Source organism: Stegodyphus dumicola, chromosome 7 (genome assembly GCF_044657685.1).
Source record: "Stegodyphus dumicola isolate Sdum_Otavi_A_Nest chromosome 7, ASM4465768v1".
In the NCBI taxonomy this organism is placed as follows: Eukaryota; Metazoa; Arthropoda; class Arachnida; order Araneae; family Eresidae; genus Stegodyphus; species Stegodyphus dumicola.
Window position 1 is genome coordinate 5941835 of NC_140774.1, and position 18856 is coordinate 5960690.

At 34.1% G+C, this 18856-nt stretch overlaps 1 protein-coding gene across 1 annotated transcript in view; it reads left to right on the forward strand.

Annotated features, from left to right (window-relative positions):
• The window catches only part of LOC118200447 (protein tolkin-like), a 584765-nt gene that overhangs the window by 533951 nt on the left and 31958 nt on the right, over positions 1-18856 (forward strand). The window contains exons 13-16 of the mRNA XM_085819846.1: positions 7955-8115; positions 11171-11357; positions 13686-13811; positions 16349-16476. Coding sequence (XP_085675972.1) covers positions 7955-8115; positions 11171-11357; positions 13686-13811; positions 16349-16476 — 602 coding nt within the window. The remainder of the gene's footprint in view (positions 1-7954; positions 8116-11170; positions 11358-13685; positions 13812-16348; positions 16477-18856) is intronic.

Here is an 18856-nt window from a genome sequence, read left to right on the forward strand (position 1 = left end):
ACTGGAGCGTTTTAAAATTTGCCATATTTTTTATAAGCGATAATAACGCCAAATGTGGTTTACGCACTTTGTTAAAGTAATTTGAAAGAATGAACGATACACCTTTTTACCGTTTGTACACAATGAAAGGAAAGCGACCATAAATTAAGTTAAAATTAAATTACATTAAATTAATTTTAACTACCATTAAACCAACATTAAATTATTTTTACCGTTTGTACACAATGAAAGGAAAACGACCATTAATTTAGGTTACCATAAATTAAGAATTTCGCCAAGTGAATTATTCTCGGCGCAAACTGAAAAAAAAGGACTCCAACATAATTTTTTAAATTTCTCGGTAAATTTCTCACCAAATATTGTAAAATTTAATATTTAGGCATAATCTGAGTTCTAAAATCGAAATATTAAAAAAATGGTATGTCGTTTATAAAAATTTCCAATTTTGTGCGCTTTCGAGAGAGACATCAGAAATTCAAATTAAATTTCGGCAATCGGCTCAGTAGAACGAAAGATATGGAACTGTGCCATTATTTTGGGGGGAGGGGTTACATACTGTACATCCCAACTAAGTATATGCCATTACGACAGTTGTATTCTGTGTAATGATAATTTGAAGATAATGATTAAGTATAATTTGTACTTGTTACGTCAAATAATATGTTAAATATCCTGTTTTATATTTGTATATATCAGGATATTTGCTAAGCGCGATAATATAGCTTTTTTAATTCATTAACTGAAACAACAACTAGACGCTCTCATCAGTATAAGATACTTCTTTCCGTTTATTTATGTTGATATATGTTTTATGTACTGCAGCAGCCTAATTAAAGGCGAATATGAACACAATTGGCATCCTTTGTTTAGCACCAGTAACGAACTCTGAATAAAAAATTTCATTTTTCCAATTAGTAATATCCATTGTCGTGCAACTCTTGAAAATTTAATAATTTCTTATCATTTCCTCTTATTAAACTAAGATAAAATTAAAAATTCGAAGCGGAAGAAAACTTTAATGTCTAGAATTTCCCTCTACGTTAAATAATGATCAGTTACAGGTTTTGAAATCGAACTCTCTTTCAGCTATTAATTAGTGGTAAAAAATAATCATCATTACTACTAATTAGTAGCTAAAACCATCATTAACCTAAAAATAATGTGCTTTGAAAGAAATGTGTTCCAAACACGGAATACATTTTATTCAGGGAGTTGATATTTTTATTCTGCAAAGTTTAAAGAAGAGAATAACAATAGTATGGGCATGTTCAGAAGCAAAATTTAATAAAATATAGTTTTAATTATTTCTGGAACGTAATATCGAAGGAATCTGGAACGCGTTCTCGTTATCATTAAGCTTAAAATGCAGTTCCTAAGTAGCAGAAGGATAGCTCTTAAATATTTCTTCGAATTTACGATTCTCATGAATTGAAGTTTTTGATGTAAAATAATAAAATATTCCTCATTAAAACGAAGGAGATAGCTTTGATGTAATGGTAACTAATTACATTTTTTTGTTTAATGTCAAAAGTCCTTGATACTGAATAGACGCTGAACGAAAAATTAATTTTATAAACTTTAAACGTATTTTGTTGTTGTTTCAAATGTCCGAACAAACTTAATGCATTCGTTGGAAATGGCTAACTTAGTTGTTTTACCACCAAGACACAGAGAACACAGAAGTCGACCGAACTGCACCCTGAGAAAGAAGAATAAAAAAGAAAGAAGAAGTTCTGTTTTAGCATAAATGGAGAACTGATCCTTAGGTCTCCCACCCATCTTTCTCTAACACAGAACCTTTCGAAAGGGCTATTGGATCTCTAGCATATTAAGTACCTCCATGCCGCACAGATAAAAATCCAAGCTTTCTCCGGAATACAATACATCAGCAACATAGGCAATCTCCAACAATACATCAGAAACATCCGCAATCTCCAACAATACATCAGCAACATCGGCAATCTCCAACAATACATCAGCAACATCAGCAATCTCCAACAAAACATCAGAAACATCGGCAATCTCCAACAATACATCAGCAACATCGGCGGCAATCTCCAACAATACATCAGAAACATCGGCAATCACTATACTGATGAGAGCTGCACTTTAGATTTATAACACTGCTATTTAAGCAATTTTATACGTATGCCCATCTAAAGATATTTAGTAGCTATTAAATATCTTCAGTAAAGTATGTATCAGTTAGTATCGTAGTTTTTGCTCCTGGGGAGTACCATCGACCTTGCACACATAAGCAGATTAAAACTCAAGAACACTTCATTTTTCCTTTCCTCTTGGGCTACAGTTAAAACTGGAATATATGAAACAAAATGAATGATTGACTTGTCGGCAATATATTAGCAAAATTTAGGTGATCAGCCTTTTAATATTATAAATTACAAAGAACAAGTATTTCACAAACGCAACATCTATTGTTCCTATCAACTAAGCATTTGAAGTTTCTAACGACCGTTAAGACAAACAGGAACACTGCGGCTTCCGACCAATACAAACTGGTGTAGATTTCAAAACACTTCGAAACGCGATGTTCGAAAGACATGAATTGCGGTTAACCTGTCTAGTTTTTAAATTATCTTTCGCGTTTTTTAATCTCTTTAACCTCCTAACTTTATCGAATATATGTGACGTGAACCAAAGGAAAGACAGGAAGCTTAGCTTAACTGTTTACAGGAATCATAAAGTCGCGACTATTTAAGACATTAGTTTAAACATAGTAACTTTTAATGAGTTTAAAATATCAAATTTAAGTTAGGTTTAGTTTTAATGGAAAACTCTGATATGGGTACCACATGAGTTCCTTGTACAGCCTGATGAATTATGGGCATTTTTGCTGCAACAATAAACTGATATTAAAAATTGTTAGATTAACAAGAAATTGGTATTAAATATTATTAGATATTTATCGTTAGATTAATCGCATATATAAACTAATATTATATAGTTATACTTCGTTTATTTGTAGAACATCATTTAAAACACTTCTGCTATTGGAAATATATGCCTACAACCAACGACTACGAAATCAAAAGCCGGGTATATAGGTTAGGATGAAAGACCGAAATCTGGAGAATGTCGACTTTCACCGGTGAATGTCAACATTCATATAGTCTCTTGATGTATGTCCGAAATATTTTCCAAATACTCTTATTTCTGACTTACACCGGTCAATGTCGACATTCACCATGTACTAATGGTGAATGTTGAACATATAACAATATTATATTTTCTTCTCCGTAATTCAGTCGCGAATAAACGCACTTGAAACTTGAAATAAGAACGTAAGAACATGAGAACCTAAAACACACAATACATTCAAAATGAGAAAGGAAAATAATAGAAGTTAAAAACTTACTTAATTATACAGTACGTTCTAAATGAGAAAATAAAATAACAGTAATAAAAAACTTACTAAATTATGTGATTCAAATCTTATTTATTTCAAAAACTTAAACTATTATGGCACTTTATGACCTCTCTTTTCGACTTACACCAGAGCATATCTGTGATTGTCGGCATACACCGGTGAGGTTCCGAATATACAAGAATGTAGTGCAATATTCGATCTTTCACCAACGTATTTGGTGAATGTTAACATTCTCCGGTGAAAGTCGACGTTTTCCAATTTCGGTCTTTCACCAACGTATTTGGTGAATGTTAACATTCTCCGGTGAAAGTCGACGTTTTCCAATTTCGGTCTTTCACCAACGTATTTGGTGAATGTTAACATTCTCCGGTGAAAGTCGACGTTTTCCAATTTCGGTCTTTCACGGTAACATATATACAAGATGGTAATAAGATGACTTGGAGTAAGTTACAACTGACTGATGAAATTTCTCTGCGTTGCGACTTGGAAAGACTTTATGGTGTAGTCAGAAAGATGACATGAGAAGAAGAGACTTGTAGACAGACACGACCGAATTGAATATAATTTTTATTGCGGGACACGAACTGATTATCGAAAATTTATTTTTAGTCACGCATGATCATGGACGCAATGCGTACCCAAAAATTTAATGCAGACTATCGCGTTTTAGGTAACGACGTAGTTAGCAGCATATACGTACGTACAAACATCACGAAAAAAATCCTTTTTGAATCTTTCATCTGTCCTACTGGCCTCCTGTCTTTCTTTTTGGCACCTTTCAGCATTTCATGTAGCAGTGCTTGTGTTTTTGCAGCATCTTTCAAATACCTGCGGTAAAAATTCAACATGCCTAGAAATGTACGTAGGTAATGCAAGGTTTTTGGTAACTTGTAATCCAAGATCCCTTGAACTTTCGCAGGGAGAGGTTGTGATCCTTTGGCTGTGATGGGGTATCCCAAGAATTCTATTTGGTCAACACCCATTATGGATTTTGCTACGTTAATACGAAGACCATAAGTATTCAGCCTCTCAAAAACTAACTTAAGGTGCTCTTTGTGTTCTTCTTTTGATGAGGAAGCCACTAGCACATCATCTAAATATTGAAATAAAAAGTTCAGGCCATGAAAAACGTCATTTATAAAACGTTGAAATGTAGATGGGGCATTTCGTAGGCCAAAACTCATAACATTGAATTCATATAGACCAAATGGCGTAATGATGGCAGTTTTGGGCTTATCTTCTTCCGCAATAGGTATTTGATAATAAGCCTTGACAAGATCAATTTTAGAAAAGATTATTTTGCAAGATCAGGTTGAAATCCTCTATTCGAGGGATGGGATATCGATCAGGAATAGTTTGCTCGTTTAATCGCCGATAATCACCACAGGGACGTAGCGTGCCATCTTTCTTGTTAACTAGGTGCAGTGTACTAGCCCACTGAGATTTTGATGGTCGAATTATGTTATTGTCCAACATAAATTGGAATTCCTGCTTGGCTAATGCCAATTTTGCAGGATCTAGTTGTCGTGCACGAGAGTGAACAGGTGGTCCTTTGGTAGTAATGTAATGCTGGACATCATCATGCTTAACAGAGGTACTCAAAATATTAGGTTTTGTGATACCCGGATATAATTGAAGTAAATCAGAAAATTCTGAAGACTGATCAAAAGTGCTAATGCAGTGCTCATCAGTTATAGACAAAATATCACTGTTGACATATAACCGGGTAATACCATCAATCAATTTTCTTTTGTGAATATCAATCAGAAGGTGAAATCTATTTAAAAAGTCATCACCAATAATCCCTTTACTTACCTTGGCTACCACAAAAGGCCACTGGAACTGGCGTCGTAGTCCTAGATCGAGAGTTAAAGTTTTTAATCCAAAAGTTGGAATTTCAGTTCCATTAGCTGGGTACAATGTGTAGGAGCAAGGTTTTTCAGCTTTTAAATTTGCTGGAATGAGAGATACGTCAGCACCGCTATCTACTAAAAACCGTAAACCCGTTTTCTGTCCTTCACAAATAATCGGAATTTGCGGCAATCGGGACTCATTGCAACAGGACTTGCCGCCGATTCTACTGCTGGTTCATGTTTTCCGATTGTTTCCAGCTGCAAGGTTCTTTGCACTTTTCTGGGAAGCACTTCTTGCCAAACTTGAAGTGGTAATAGCAGTATTTACCATTTGGGTTGAACCTTTTCCTAGATCTGTTGTGACTCGTACTGCGATTTCCACTGGGACTCCGATATCGTGATCGGGAGTTACGAGCAGTCATATTCGCTATTTGAAGTTCTAAAGCAGAAATCTTATTTAACAGCTCTTCCACAGGAACGGTATTCTTGTTAACACTGGCAAGTTCCGCTCGTGGTTGCATTTCTAATATTTTGTCTGCCATCGTAGCTAATTTTTCCAAGTTCTCATCACTTACAATCAGCACATGTTTCACGGCATCGGGCATTTTTTCAAGCCAAAGAGTTCGTAGCACTTTGTCGGAAATATCATCCGTGTCACCGAGCGATCTCATTCTGCGCAGTAGTTAGCTGGGTTTCATATCACCCAGTTCTAACCCCGTAAGGAGACGTTTGATTTTGAGATTTTCACTTTCTTTAAACGTCTGCATCAAACGCGCTTTAGCAGCAGAATATTTATTGGTTCCGGCATCCTTTATTATGTCCCAAATATTTTCAATAAATCGTGGTTCGAGCTGAGCCACGAGGTAATTGAACTTCGTCTCCTCGCTGGTTATTCCGCTAATGGCGAACTGGGCTTCAACTTGGTAGAACCAGATTTCTCGTTTGTCAACCCAGAAAGGAGGTATCTTTACTCTCCGGTGGAAGCTAACTCTGTTAGCCTCGGCCTTATCCTCGACCATGGAAGGCTGTTCGTCAGGCATGATGAACGAAATGTTCCAGAAGAGAGTCCTAAGGGTCACCACATATAGTTACACGCGTTCAGCTCAATCTGGAAAGTATCAGCTTTTCGCACAAGTGCTATGCAAAATAATATGCTTGGGCATATCACGTCGTTTGCTCACATGTCCACGGATTGACAATAAAAAAGAATAAGATATTACTTAGCCCGTTTGGATACTAATAATTTCATCAAAGACAGCACGTGAACAAAACACACACTTTATTTCCACTGCTGGTCGAGCACATGGTGATCAGTACATCAGGTTACAGTTGAATTGCAGTTAAGAAAACACAAGAGAAAAATTAGGAACTTAGGCAATCAAAGAAACAATAACAAAAATTACAAAAAACACTTTAAAAAATCAGTTTGCAATATCTACGATCAACCAGTATTTTTTCTTTCTAATTAATCATTATTTTATAATTTGTTATTATTATTTCCCACAATTTCATGCTAGCAGGCAAGCCATATTCAAAACTGTGAATAGACTGCTTCCTGCATAGTGCAGCCATCTGGTGGTGAGATAGTAAAGTGAATGTTGCTCTAACACGTCCTTTATTGTGTTCATACGTACAGCTTCCGCATATCCTAGTATCGATTTAGCTTTATATGCAGACGATACGGCCATCCTAACTCAACATACCAACATCACCACGGTAATCTCTACATTACAGAGTTACCTTTCAGCCTTAGAACTCTGGATCGGACTGTATAAAATCAAAATTAATGTCGCTAAATGTGCTGCCACTTTATTCATCCGAAGAAACATCCCTCGTTTAGATAATCTAATTTTCTTCGGTAAACCTATTCCCTGGGTTACTACTTACAAATACCTTGGTGTTTTACTAGACTCAAAATTAACTTGGCAACTTCACATTCAAAAAATTATTGCGAATGCGGAAGCTGTCAAAGCCAACCTTTTTCGTTAAAAATAGCGATCTGTCACTTGATAACAAGATCTTGCTTTATAAATCTATCATAAGGCCTATTCTCACTTACGCGAGACCCATCTGGGGCTGATGTCACGTCTGTACAGATGTCACGCCAAAAGGATCATCCAAATAGATTCTAGGAAACGCTCAAAGAGAAGTTTTCCATTGAACTATGTTGTTATTACATATGGCATTATTCGAAGGATCAATCCAAACATATAAAACAGATCAAGTATCACACAATCGCTGAAATATTATATCCGACATTTTTCTCGGTTACAATAGTTCATTTACTTCGTACAAAGAAGTAAAAATTGTTTACTTTGAGAGATAGTAATTAATTAATTAATTAATTTCTGTGTTTAATTCTGCAATTATTCTGTAATTAATTTCCTCCTACATTTGTTTGATTAAGAAAATTTTCAGAAATACTTTTTTTCATTCTTTCTTGTAGAACCTGCGAATGTTTATTACTTTCACTGCAATAGAAACTCTGAAAAATCTTTAAACCCAAAGTTTTTGAGGTACTTTTTTTGGAACATAAATGATGAATTATATTACACTGAATGGAAAGAATTAAGAAAACAAGAAATCATTGAGGCGTCTTCCTGAGCTGACTTGATAGCTACTAATTTGTAATGTCAAGGAACTATTTTATATTTTATATATAAAACAGTTCGTCATTTTTTATTATAATTTTTTACTATTGCTTCCTTTACAGATGCTTGTGGCGGTGTTATTGAAGAGACGAATGGAACCATTATCAGTCCTTCCTTTCCTGATTTATATCCACCTAATAAGATCTGCATATGGGAGATCATAGCTCCACCTCAGTACAGAATCACTCTCAACTTCACGCACTTTGACCTCGAGGGTAACAATGTACGTATGTGTAAAATCGTAGTTTAAACTAAGTACAACAGATTATGTATAGTTTTAAGGTTACCTTCAAACGCTTAGTGCCTGAGGATAACCTCAAAATAGGCAATGTTTGTCAAAACTGTGTATTATTTCTTTAGTTACTTCAATACGCACAAAATTTACTTAATGTTTCTTGTACAGATTTTCGTTTTTCCCGCTACAGAGTCTGTTCACACATTTTTTAGACGATGTATATTGTATTAACAAAACTAAATTACATAAAATTCTTGTGTTTTAAATGTTCTATTTGACATCCCTTATTCTGAACTATCTTTCGACTCCACAATTTCCAGGATAATAATGCCTTTTGAAGTGGCAGAAGAGGTATTCTATCCCATTCCTCCCGGACAGCTTTCCAGAGTCCTGTTAGGGTTTGGGGATAACGTTTGGATAATGCAGTTTTTAAAAGTCCGAAAGCACAAAAATCCATAGATGACACATCGGGAGATTTAGTAGGTATATCAGTGAAGAGTATGGCCTTGATACCAGTTTTTTGTTCCATTTTTTTAAGGAAATTTACAGTGGATTTTGATGTGTGCTACTAGCTTTGTCCTGACGGAGTCTCACAGATTGATGGCACTGTGGGTAAAGCGATGGTATTTCATTCAGAAAAATTGACGATAAAATATGTTCCTGATAGTATTTGGAGTTAATCTTGACATTTTTTGCACTCTCTTTATTTTTAACTTGCCATTATAAGAAAAACCAGCAACAATCATGAATCCCTTAGAAAAACTTTCTTTCGATTCTATAAACCATGTACTTAAATTTTTTCCTCCCCTTTTATGATAATAAATGGCTCTGTTTTTGTTGCAATCATTTAAATGCACCCATACTTCATCTACTGTGACAACTGTTTTCCATTTTTCTTTGGATACGTGTTTCTCGTATAGAATTCTGCAGCGTGTCCTGCGTTGAGCGATATGCTTTGGAAGAAGACGATGCACATTGCGTTTTTTCGCTTTCTTAAGATATAAATCAACGTTTATCATTTTGTTTACAGTGGACACTGAGCATTTTAATGATTTTGCAACTGTCCTTTGGCTAGGGGGATACCTTTGCAATAGTCGAAAGATGTCCGTTTTTCCCTTGGATACTTATTTGGAATTTTTGTCCCACTTGAGGCTCCAATTTGACGCTTGTTTCCTTTCTTGTTGATGATATTACCTATCGACGCTTTAGATATCACAAAACCATGACTTTCACATTGTTTTCGGATAACGGAGTATGCATATTTCTCTTCGGAAAGAGCGTAAATGTAGTCTTCGAACCACTGCTTTGTTAAATTCGCCATTTTGAATAAAAACAAAATTTTCAAGCCACAGACGATAATTTTGACTTGCAATTAAAAACATAACACAATTGCAATTACTTCTTTTGTAGCAAACGATTTTTTATTACCGCTTACCAAAACTGTCTAAAAAATGTGCGAACGGCCTCTGTAGAATCTGGTAAAAATATAAGATTTATGATAGCCAGTTTTCCGTATATCTTACATGCAATCATTTGATTATTTCAGCCAAAAAACTGGCATATGTTTCGAGTTTTGGGGCGTTGCTGAATTTCAGAAGGATTGCTGGTCTGTATGCTAATTTAGCCCATTCATTACCAGCAGGGAAAATGTGAATTTAATCTCCGAACTAATGATTAAGCAGCAAACACGTTCACTCACGAGTTAACTTCTTATTTTTATATCTTAGCAGAAAAGTTCATTGACGAAAAATATTTGCATATCCCACTAAAACTTCCTTCCATTTTTCTTTTACAATAAATAGGTACAATGGAAAGCACAACATTTTAGAACGGAGATAATTCAAAAAAAGAATTTAATTCAATATTTTACCTTTTCTATCTCTTTTAAAATGGTATCGTCCTTATCAGAGATATTAGATAACCTTTTTTTTTATAAAATTCTTCCATAAATGAAAACATATTTTAAAATTGTATCGTTCATTTCAGAGATGTTAGATAACCTTTTTGTTACAAAATTAATAAAAAATATTTTTAATTAATGAATAAAATCTTTAATTATTGAAAGATTTGATGAAAGTATATTAAAAAATTCTATGAAAATGACTGGTTCTATGTTGCGTATTTAAATAAACTTTGACAAATTCATTCTGTAATAATTCAGTTGAAATTAAGTTTTAAAATAATTTAATATAACTTATTCAAATTGAATTTTAAAATAAAAATAAACAGATTTCGTTTCAAAATCATCAGTAAGGTTATAAATTTATCATTAGGTTGCAAATAAGCTGTTTTGTAAACAGCCATATTTTGAAAAATTATGTTCCCGTTGAAGAAGTTCTGAGACGGGGTGACCCCCCCTGAGACGGGGTGTCTTGGAAAACTATTCAGGTAGGTTGTATTATCTCTTTACGAGCCCGCGCTATGCAAAAGAATTAAGCCTGTGTATGGTTCTTTAACTGTTAACTCCTAGAACAGCGCAGATAGACCCAGACTACTAAAAGTCCTGTCGTATCTTCTAAGTGCACTAAACACGAACTCAGATAAAGTTTTAAAATAAAGCTGGTTGTTAGCACGTTAACCTGACAGTTATACAAACCATACAAGAATAGAAACTTAATAGCCACTACTTGTTGAAAACGTAGAACAGATGCTTCGATGGAATAAATTAGTATTAAATATAAAGTAACACACGCCTCTATAAATTTTGATTACGCCTTAATATTCACGAAGCAAATGCGGCTAGCGAAGATGAAGCTGATAAATCAAGTCAGTAGCAGGGATCTACAGAGTATCTACTCAGCAATAGCTGCTAAAATCTCTTTATCATTCAAGAATTCTGCGGTTATATACATTAATTAATTTGAATCCTGGTGGATTTTTACGAAAGTAGAAGTGATTGTAATGACTAACTAGTAAGCTAATTGGATTAATTAACAGAAAATCCTATATTTGATCATAGTTATGTATTTTAATCAGTTGATATATCAATAAAAAGAAAGTTCTGTTATTACGGTGTCTTCTGATACGTAAAATTCCATTGTAGCAAGACTGTGAATATGATAGCGTGGACATTCGAAGCAAGATGGCCGATGATGAAGTTCGAAAGCATGGCGTATTCTGTGGCTCAGGGTTACCCCCTCTTATCACGTCGGAAGGGAACTCCCTCCGTATCGAATTCAGCTCCGATAACTCCGTGCAAAAGAGTGGTTTTGGTGCTCTCTTCTTCACAGGTAAGCTACCTTTGAAATATTAGAGTCAAATGGGAAAGAATGCCGATTAGGAAAGAAAAGCAAAGTAAATTGACATGGATTTTATTCTGCCAGAAGCGCTTTCAGTGATTGAACACTATCGCTTTCTTCAGCTGCAAGAAGATGATAATGTCCAATCGTTGAATATGCTTCTGCTTAAATAAAATCTACGTAAATAATTGTAACTGAAGAAAATTATGGTATACAATCGCTGAAAGCGCTTTTGCTAAAATAAAATCTGTGCCAGTATTTGTTAGTTGTCTTGAACTACAGTCAAGCTTCCTTAAAAGAGTGTATTAAAAAATTAAATTCGGTTCAAAGTGCTTCATATTTGACGAAACTTGAGTCATTCTTTGATATTTAAACTTAAACAATCGCTTAATTGTGGCGAAATTTTATTCTACTATGATCTCCAGCATGAATACCATACCGTTTTAATTATTCTGCTACAAAGATATGATGAAAAAAAATTATTCTTTTAAACATTCAAGCATTAAATCACAAAGAATAGAAGATTACTCACTGCGACTTATTCCTGAATTTCAAGAATCCTGAAAACGTAGGCATAAGAAATTTTTAGGGAAACGTTTTCCAGATAATATTGAGTAAATTAAACAAAATTGTGAAAATATAATCTCGAAAATACGGAACAAAGATGAATGTTAATATCTCAAGATTGTCGTTATAATGAATATTAGCGTAATATTTTTGTGCGTGGTGTGAGTAGGCAGCACGTTCGTCTAGGAATTGGACGATGTGAAATTCGAATCTCAACATGGAAAATCGCTGCAAAGCCTGCATTTCGGTCAAGGGTGACCATACACTTTATTAAATTTCCTATGTATCTCAAAACGTTTTAACGCCATTTTTCATGATGCCATTTGGAGAATTTATATTTTTTGTTGGTTTAATTGAAAAAAGGGAAGATTTGCAGTAATCGAAAACTTTATTTGACTTCATATTCAGCAGCTGAGCTTAAACTGAGCTTGAAATTTGCTTGAAGTGGACATACGTTGTGCGAAAAATTATAAAAAAAAGAGGGGGGAATTTGGGTATTATTTTGAGCAGCTGAAAGTCCTAAACTTTGAGTGCAAAACGGTTGTAAAGTTTGGATCAAAAGGATGCAAATAAGATTTAATATATAGTATAGTAATATATATATAAATTATATATAGTATAGTAATATATATATAAATTATATATATTATAGTATAGGTCCTTAAATTTGGGTGTTTTGTAGCATGGAATATATAATAGTAACCTAGATAAATCGAATTTTTTAGCATTGAAAATATAAGCAAGAACTGGACTGTAAGTGACAATTCTTTCAAGCGGAATAACGAAGAGAAATAAAAGAATCTGAAATTCTTAAGACCCTTGTGTTAAGACAAGGACTGAAATTCTTAAGACCCTTGTCTTAAGACAAGGACTGAAATTCTTAAGACCCTTGAATTTCAGATTCTATTATTTCAAGCCGCTAGGAATTGAGGAATCATCTTTTTTAAATTATATTCTTTCACTCCACTCACTATCTATAACCACAGGGAATTCTCAGTTCCTGCTCGATAGTAAGAACGTGCGAATAAAACGTTTATACGAAGTCGCAAATGTATATGAGCACATAAAGTAGGAAGTCGTAAATGTTTTCTTTGTACGGCTTGAAAATATGTGCCATTTTTTAGACACAGAGAGTCGTTTTATTTGAATTTTCCTAAGCGAAAGAAAAGAGACTCACGCAGAGTGTATGATATACCAGTCAACAGCAGCTGCAAGTTTATGGAAACTGGAGGGTAACTTCAAACATTTTAAGTATATGCTGCCCAGAAGTTGTTCTTATACCATCTATTTTTAAATGCATTCATTTGAAGCATTTTTATGCTTTTTTACTCTCAGCAGCTGAAGCAACAAATAAATACCATTTAAGGGTCTTTAAGATGCTGTTATGCTGAAGAAATTTGTTTAAGGTGTACGTATAGAAGCGGTTTTATGAAGTGAGGAAGGCCCATCTCTCGTAAAATTTTAGGCACTTATCATCTTAAGCTACAGTGTATGTTTACTATTGCTTACAATCTGCTAACTGACACATCATCTTAAGCTACAGTGTATGTTTATTATTGTTTACAATCTGCTAACTGATTTGCGGGTCCGCTGAAACGTGGAGACTCGAAAATGCAAACTGTGTTCTCCTTTGAGTGCGTCATGAATGCAAATTCTTTAGAACTGTCTTTCTATCTTCGTAATTCCATAATATCTTTTAATTATGTTGCATTGCTTTTAATAATTTTAATTATTTATTTATATAATTTTTAGATAAGGATGAGTGTGCCACTGGAAATGGCGGTTGTCAACATATTTGCAAAAACACAATTGGGAGTTATGCCTGTTCTTGCCATAATGGATTCGTATTACACGAAAACTTACATGATTGCAAAGAGGGTAAGATTTTGTTTGTTTTAAATGTTCTCTTTATGAATTTTGGCCATTATATCCTCCGTCTTTCTGGCAATGACCAGTGCTCAGGAGACATACCATCTCGGAATTATGCAAATTTTATGAGAATTTTAAATTTCAGCGTAAAAGGGAAATATATGTTATTTTTATAGTTTTCCTCATAATGTGGGATGTAATTATAAACAACTTGCCGTCCAGGCATTGAAAATGTTAGTGAGTGTGGTTGTCGTATTATCGAAGGTCCCAGGTTCGAATCCAGGAGAAGGCATGGATGTAAATTGTCTGTCCATTCAAAGGAGGCAATGGTCACCCACCAATTAGGGGCCTTCACAATAAAGCGGCCAACGCTTCCTGCCTTAGTAGTGGCTAACGCCTATGGTGGCTATTTCCAGCCTTTGGGGAAAAAAAAATTATAAACAACTTTAACCCTTAGAGTGTCTTCTATCTATGTAAATCTCAAGTATTTACATGTTGTTTTTAAAGTGTTAGAGTTGAAAATTAACCCAATCTAGTAAAGCAAATATTACTGTAATAACTTTAATGGATAAGCAGCAAATTACACTTAACTGTAATTAACAAATTAAACAGGATAATACTTTTATTGAATGAATACTGAATCTATATAGAAAAGATAAAATAAATATTCTTTTAAATACAAGGGCTTAAATCGAGCTGTTATTTTGGACCCTACCGATACAACATTTCTCTCAGGTTCAGAAATATGTTCAACTCTAATTCATAAATAGTATGTTTGAGTTTTTCCAGTAAAAACTCAAATTTGTACTCAAATTGAAATTCCAGTTCAGATATTTTTCCATTTCATTTTCATACAAAATAATGCAGACTTCAGATTTTTGTTCTATAATAATTCCGAAAAAAAATATTATGTATTTCTTCAATTTATTTATTTTTATTTACATACAGTTATTCAATTATTAAGGGGACCGGAAAGTAATGATCGCTTTCTTACATTAAATTCAAACGAATACATTTTTAACAATTTTTTATTTTTAATCAGTAATATCATCACCCTCGTTATCAACAAACTTTTGCCATCTAATGTGCAGATTTTCAATCCCGGACCGATAAAAATCAATTGGTTTTTGAGTGAAATATCTCTAGAGGACATTTTGGATATCATCCAAATTTTCCATTTTTTTGCCACTGTTGTAGGGATCCGAATAAATGGAAATCCAATGCTGCGATATCGGCCGAGTATGGTAGGTAAGTATGGTAGTACCTCCCACCCCAATTCATTAATTTTTTCCAGTGTTCGTCTTGCACAATGCGGTCTTGCATTATCGTGTTGCAGAATGACGCATTTTCTGTTGACAATTTGATATTTTTCGATTAAATATTGGTTCACTCAATGCAGTGTTCACACTAAAGGTCTGCATTAACAGTTTATCCAGGTTTCAGCAAATTAAAATGAACAATTCCGCGAATATTCGACCAAACGCACAGAAGCACCTTTTCGGGATGTAAACACGTTCATTCGGAAAGAGCCACTGCCTTTTGCGTTTTGGATTATCATATAGACCCATTTTTCGTCTCCAGTAATCGAAAGATCAAAAGACGGTTCTGTATGGTTCCATTGTATATGATGGATCAGTTGGCTTTGTTCTCTTCAGACAGATTATAGGGGACCCAAACACCTGCTCTGCTTATTTTTCCAATCTGCTTTAAATGTTCTTGGATGGACGACCAAGGTAGGTTAAGGGTGTTTGACATGGATTTGCGTCCACTTCTGCCCTTAGCATATCGTTCTCTAATGTTGTTGGTCTTCCTGATCCATAGGAGTCAGAGAGATCAAAATTACAGAATTTGAACTTGAAAACCATCTTTGGCATTTACGAACGTCTAATACACGTGGATAAATATTGCAAATGCTTTAGGTCGCAACTGTTGCTTTACTACCCTTGCGAAACTCAAAAAGCATACGATGCCGGATACGCTCTTCTGGTATTTGGCTGTTCATTTCACCCAAAATTGCTAAAAAAAAAAAAGTTTAATATTGAATTATTTAGAAGTGAGCAAGTCACAATAACCTTAAAATGACTTTGGCATGCCTTCGAGATACACAATGAGCTGGCAAATGACAATCAAATATCGACATGTGCAGAAAGGACATTATTTTCCGGTCCCCCTAATATAATGATGAGTTATTCAATTCCGGTATGACTATTCAGTTGTAATGATGATTATGATAATTTAGTACGATTATTCAGTTATGTTAATGATTATGACAATCGATATGAGTACTTAATTGTAATTATTCAGGATTATTTAATTATGATGATTGGATATGAATATGCAGTTATGATGATGATGATTGAATTCGATATGATAATCATTATCATATATATGATATTATTCAATTACGATTATTTAATTATAATTTTTCAATCAATGACCGTTACTTCAATATTATTTTTAATATTCAAAATAGTAAATATTTCAAAATTGATTGTCTGTTACCATATACACAATTTTTTAAGTTTTGTGTTTTGTTATATTTGCAGGAAGTTGTAGTCACCAGATAACTACGCCGTTTGGAGAGATTACAAGTCCAAATTATCCCGATTATTATCCAGGTCGTAAAGACTGCACTTGGCTCTTCACCACAACACCTGGTCACAGGATCAAACTGGTAACATTTCACCATATAAAATTGATGTATATGCTGTTTGTTCGTTGTTTGTTGTGTGTTATGTATGAAATTAATTGGGTATTTAATATATCAGTCATTAAAGCAAAGACTTACAAAAGGAAGATAAACGGGAGAATTTGTACCGTTAATTGATGTCCAAAATATTATTTGTTTGTTGTTAGTAAGAGCAATGTAATTCATTCCTTTTAAATGTATATACTGGTATGTGCGTTTTATTCATAATAGATTGAATGCGCACAGAACCGATGATAGCTCGATAAAATTTATTTACCAAAGGAAATACTTAAGAGTTCTGGAAATTTCCGCAACAATACTCGTATAACTCTTCTCAGTATCACAGAACGCATTTCAAAATAAATGCTACTAACAATGTTACACATAACGCAGTGCAAAGCGCATCTAAAGCGCGAAGCTCACACGGAAATATCTTAATACTCGGTAGTCGTGTCGGAACTGAGAAACAGAGATATGATTCTGCCTCCGGGTTTACTTAATTTTACCCCGACCCCGAGAAATCTCTGGTATCTTTCATTTCATGAAATTACTGGAAGGCATATGCTGTTAAAATTACATGTAAGAGTCGGGTACGGTTAGAGTTACACATAGGGATCAATTGCAGTTATTCAGTTACAGTACCAATTTTATTTAGGGTGTAAGATTCTAACTTGTGTACTTTAAAGTTACTGTTAAATTTGAAGAATCTTAAGAACTGGTAAGCGAATAATCGCTTGTGTTCGTGAGACTTGGGAAGGATTAAATACCCTTTATTATTCCAATATAAATTCACAGAACTCCTTCTTGGAGTTTTACAAGGAAGGGGGCTTACAAGGAAATTTTACGGGCTTTAACTCAGGAACTAAGAAATTAAACTTAACTAATCCTAACTAAAACGATATAGCCGAAGGTATCAAAATTCTAACAGAGTTGGCCCCTTAACGCTAAATAACGGCGAAGCTATCAAGGGCCTAAAGTACGGCCGAGAGTAATAATAGCTTAAGCGAGAGTAGCCTAAAAAGGCGGACGCGCGCTAGTCAGAATCACTGGTTCTCTCTCAAGAACTCAGTGGAACTTCAGAGTTAAATACTTCTCCTCATCTGCATTCAAACCCGATTCTAAAAATACGTTCTGGCCGGAAGTTGTAAGCTTGAAATTAAGAAAGGATAGGAAAGTAACTTTAACTCAAAATTTAATTGTTAGGTAAATTAAGATAATCCTTACAAGGAAAAAAAGCGATTTCTCTCCAGATTTGGCGACAAAAATTAGTCGCCAAAACTGTCGCCAACTTGGCGATATCTTGCCAATTTAGGGATATAGCCATTTACTAAATCCCTCCGTAATCTTATTTTCCGGCAAAGCTTCGCCCTCTTCAGACGTTTCATGTTGCATTATTCAAAAGATGCTAGAATTGTAAACATAACTTCATTAAAATGATTTATGTATATGGACAAAAATTTGTAACAGCGTTATAACTATGTTTACAACCTACACAATATGTACCTTAATACAACTAGCAATCCCGATTTCATGCGAGGCTTCCGCTTTTATGACATTTTCCGCTGCCCCGGTAAATCAACCTATCTCCCGGTTTTTGAATTTTAGTCTTTATTAAGGTAAGTGATTTTCAGAAATAAATGCAATTTATTGACTTAAGGAAGTTTAAATTCTGGAAAATTTTATTTTCCCCGCCCTAAGTGATTTTGAGCATAGGTTTTGTTACTAAATCTTATTTGATCTGAGCTGTCTTTATTTACGTAAAAATTTGTAGAACTTTATATGAAGGTTCAAACAGTGTTTAATTAATTAAATTTTGTACTTAATTTTGTTTTACGTCAAGATATCATACATTATTAAGTTTATACACAAAACAGTAAGTCAATTATTTATCAGTTTTAATTTCATCGTGTTTAAAACTACTTTCATGAATTGTTTCCCTTTCCTATGCAGGATCTTCTCAGTATAAAAATTCAAGAGAATTTACAAAACAACGAAAAAGAAAGAAAATAAAATTTAGAATATCTAATTAAATATTAATATATGTTACATCATAATCATATTGCAAGCAGATGAATAACTTTAATCTTATAAACTGTATTTAAATCAATTTGGAGCTCTTTCGAAATGGTATCGACCTGCGGCACTAAAATCTCCCGGAAACTCTGGGTTTCATGTTTGAGCCAGTGATCGATTTTTAATAAATGCTGCTGTAGCTTCTCTTTTTATAATTTAAAGTCGAAGATCGTAAAAATGTGAATAGGGGAGAGTTTAAGAAAGGTATTTTGCACCTGCATAAACATAAGCGTTCTGCTTAAACTAATATTTAGATTCTAACTATTTTTCCTTAAACTAATATTTAGATTTA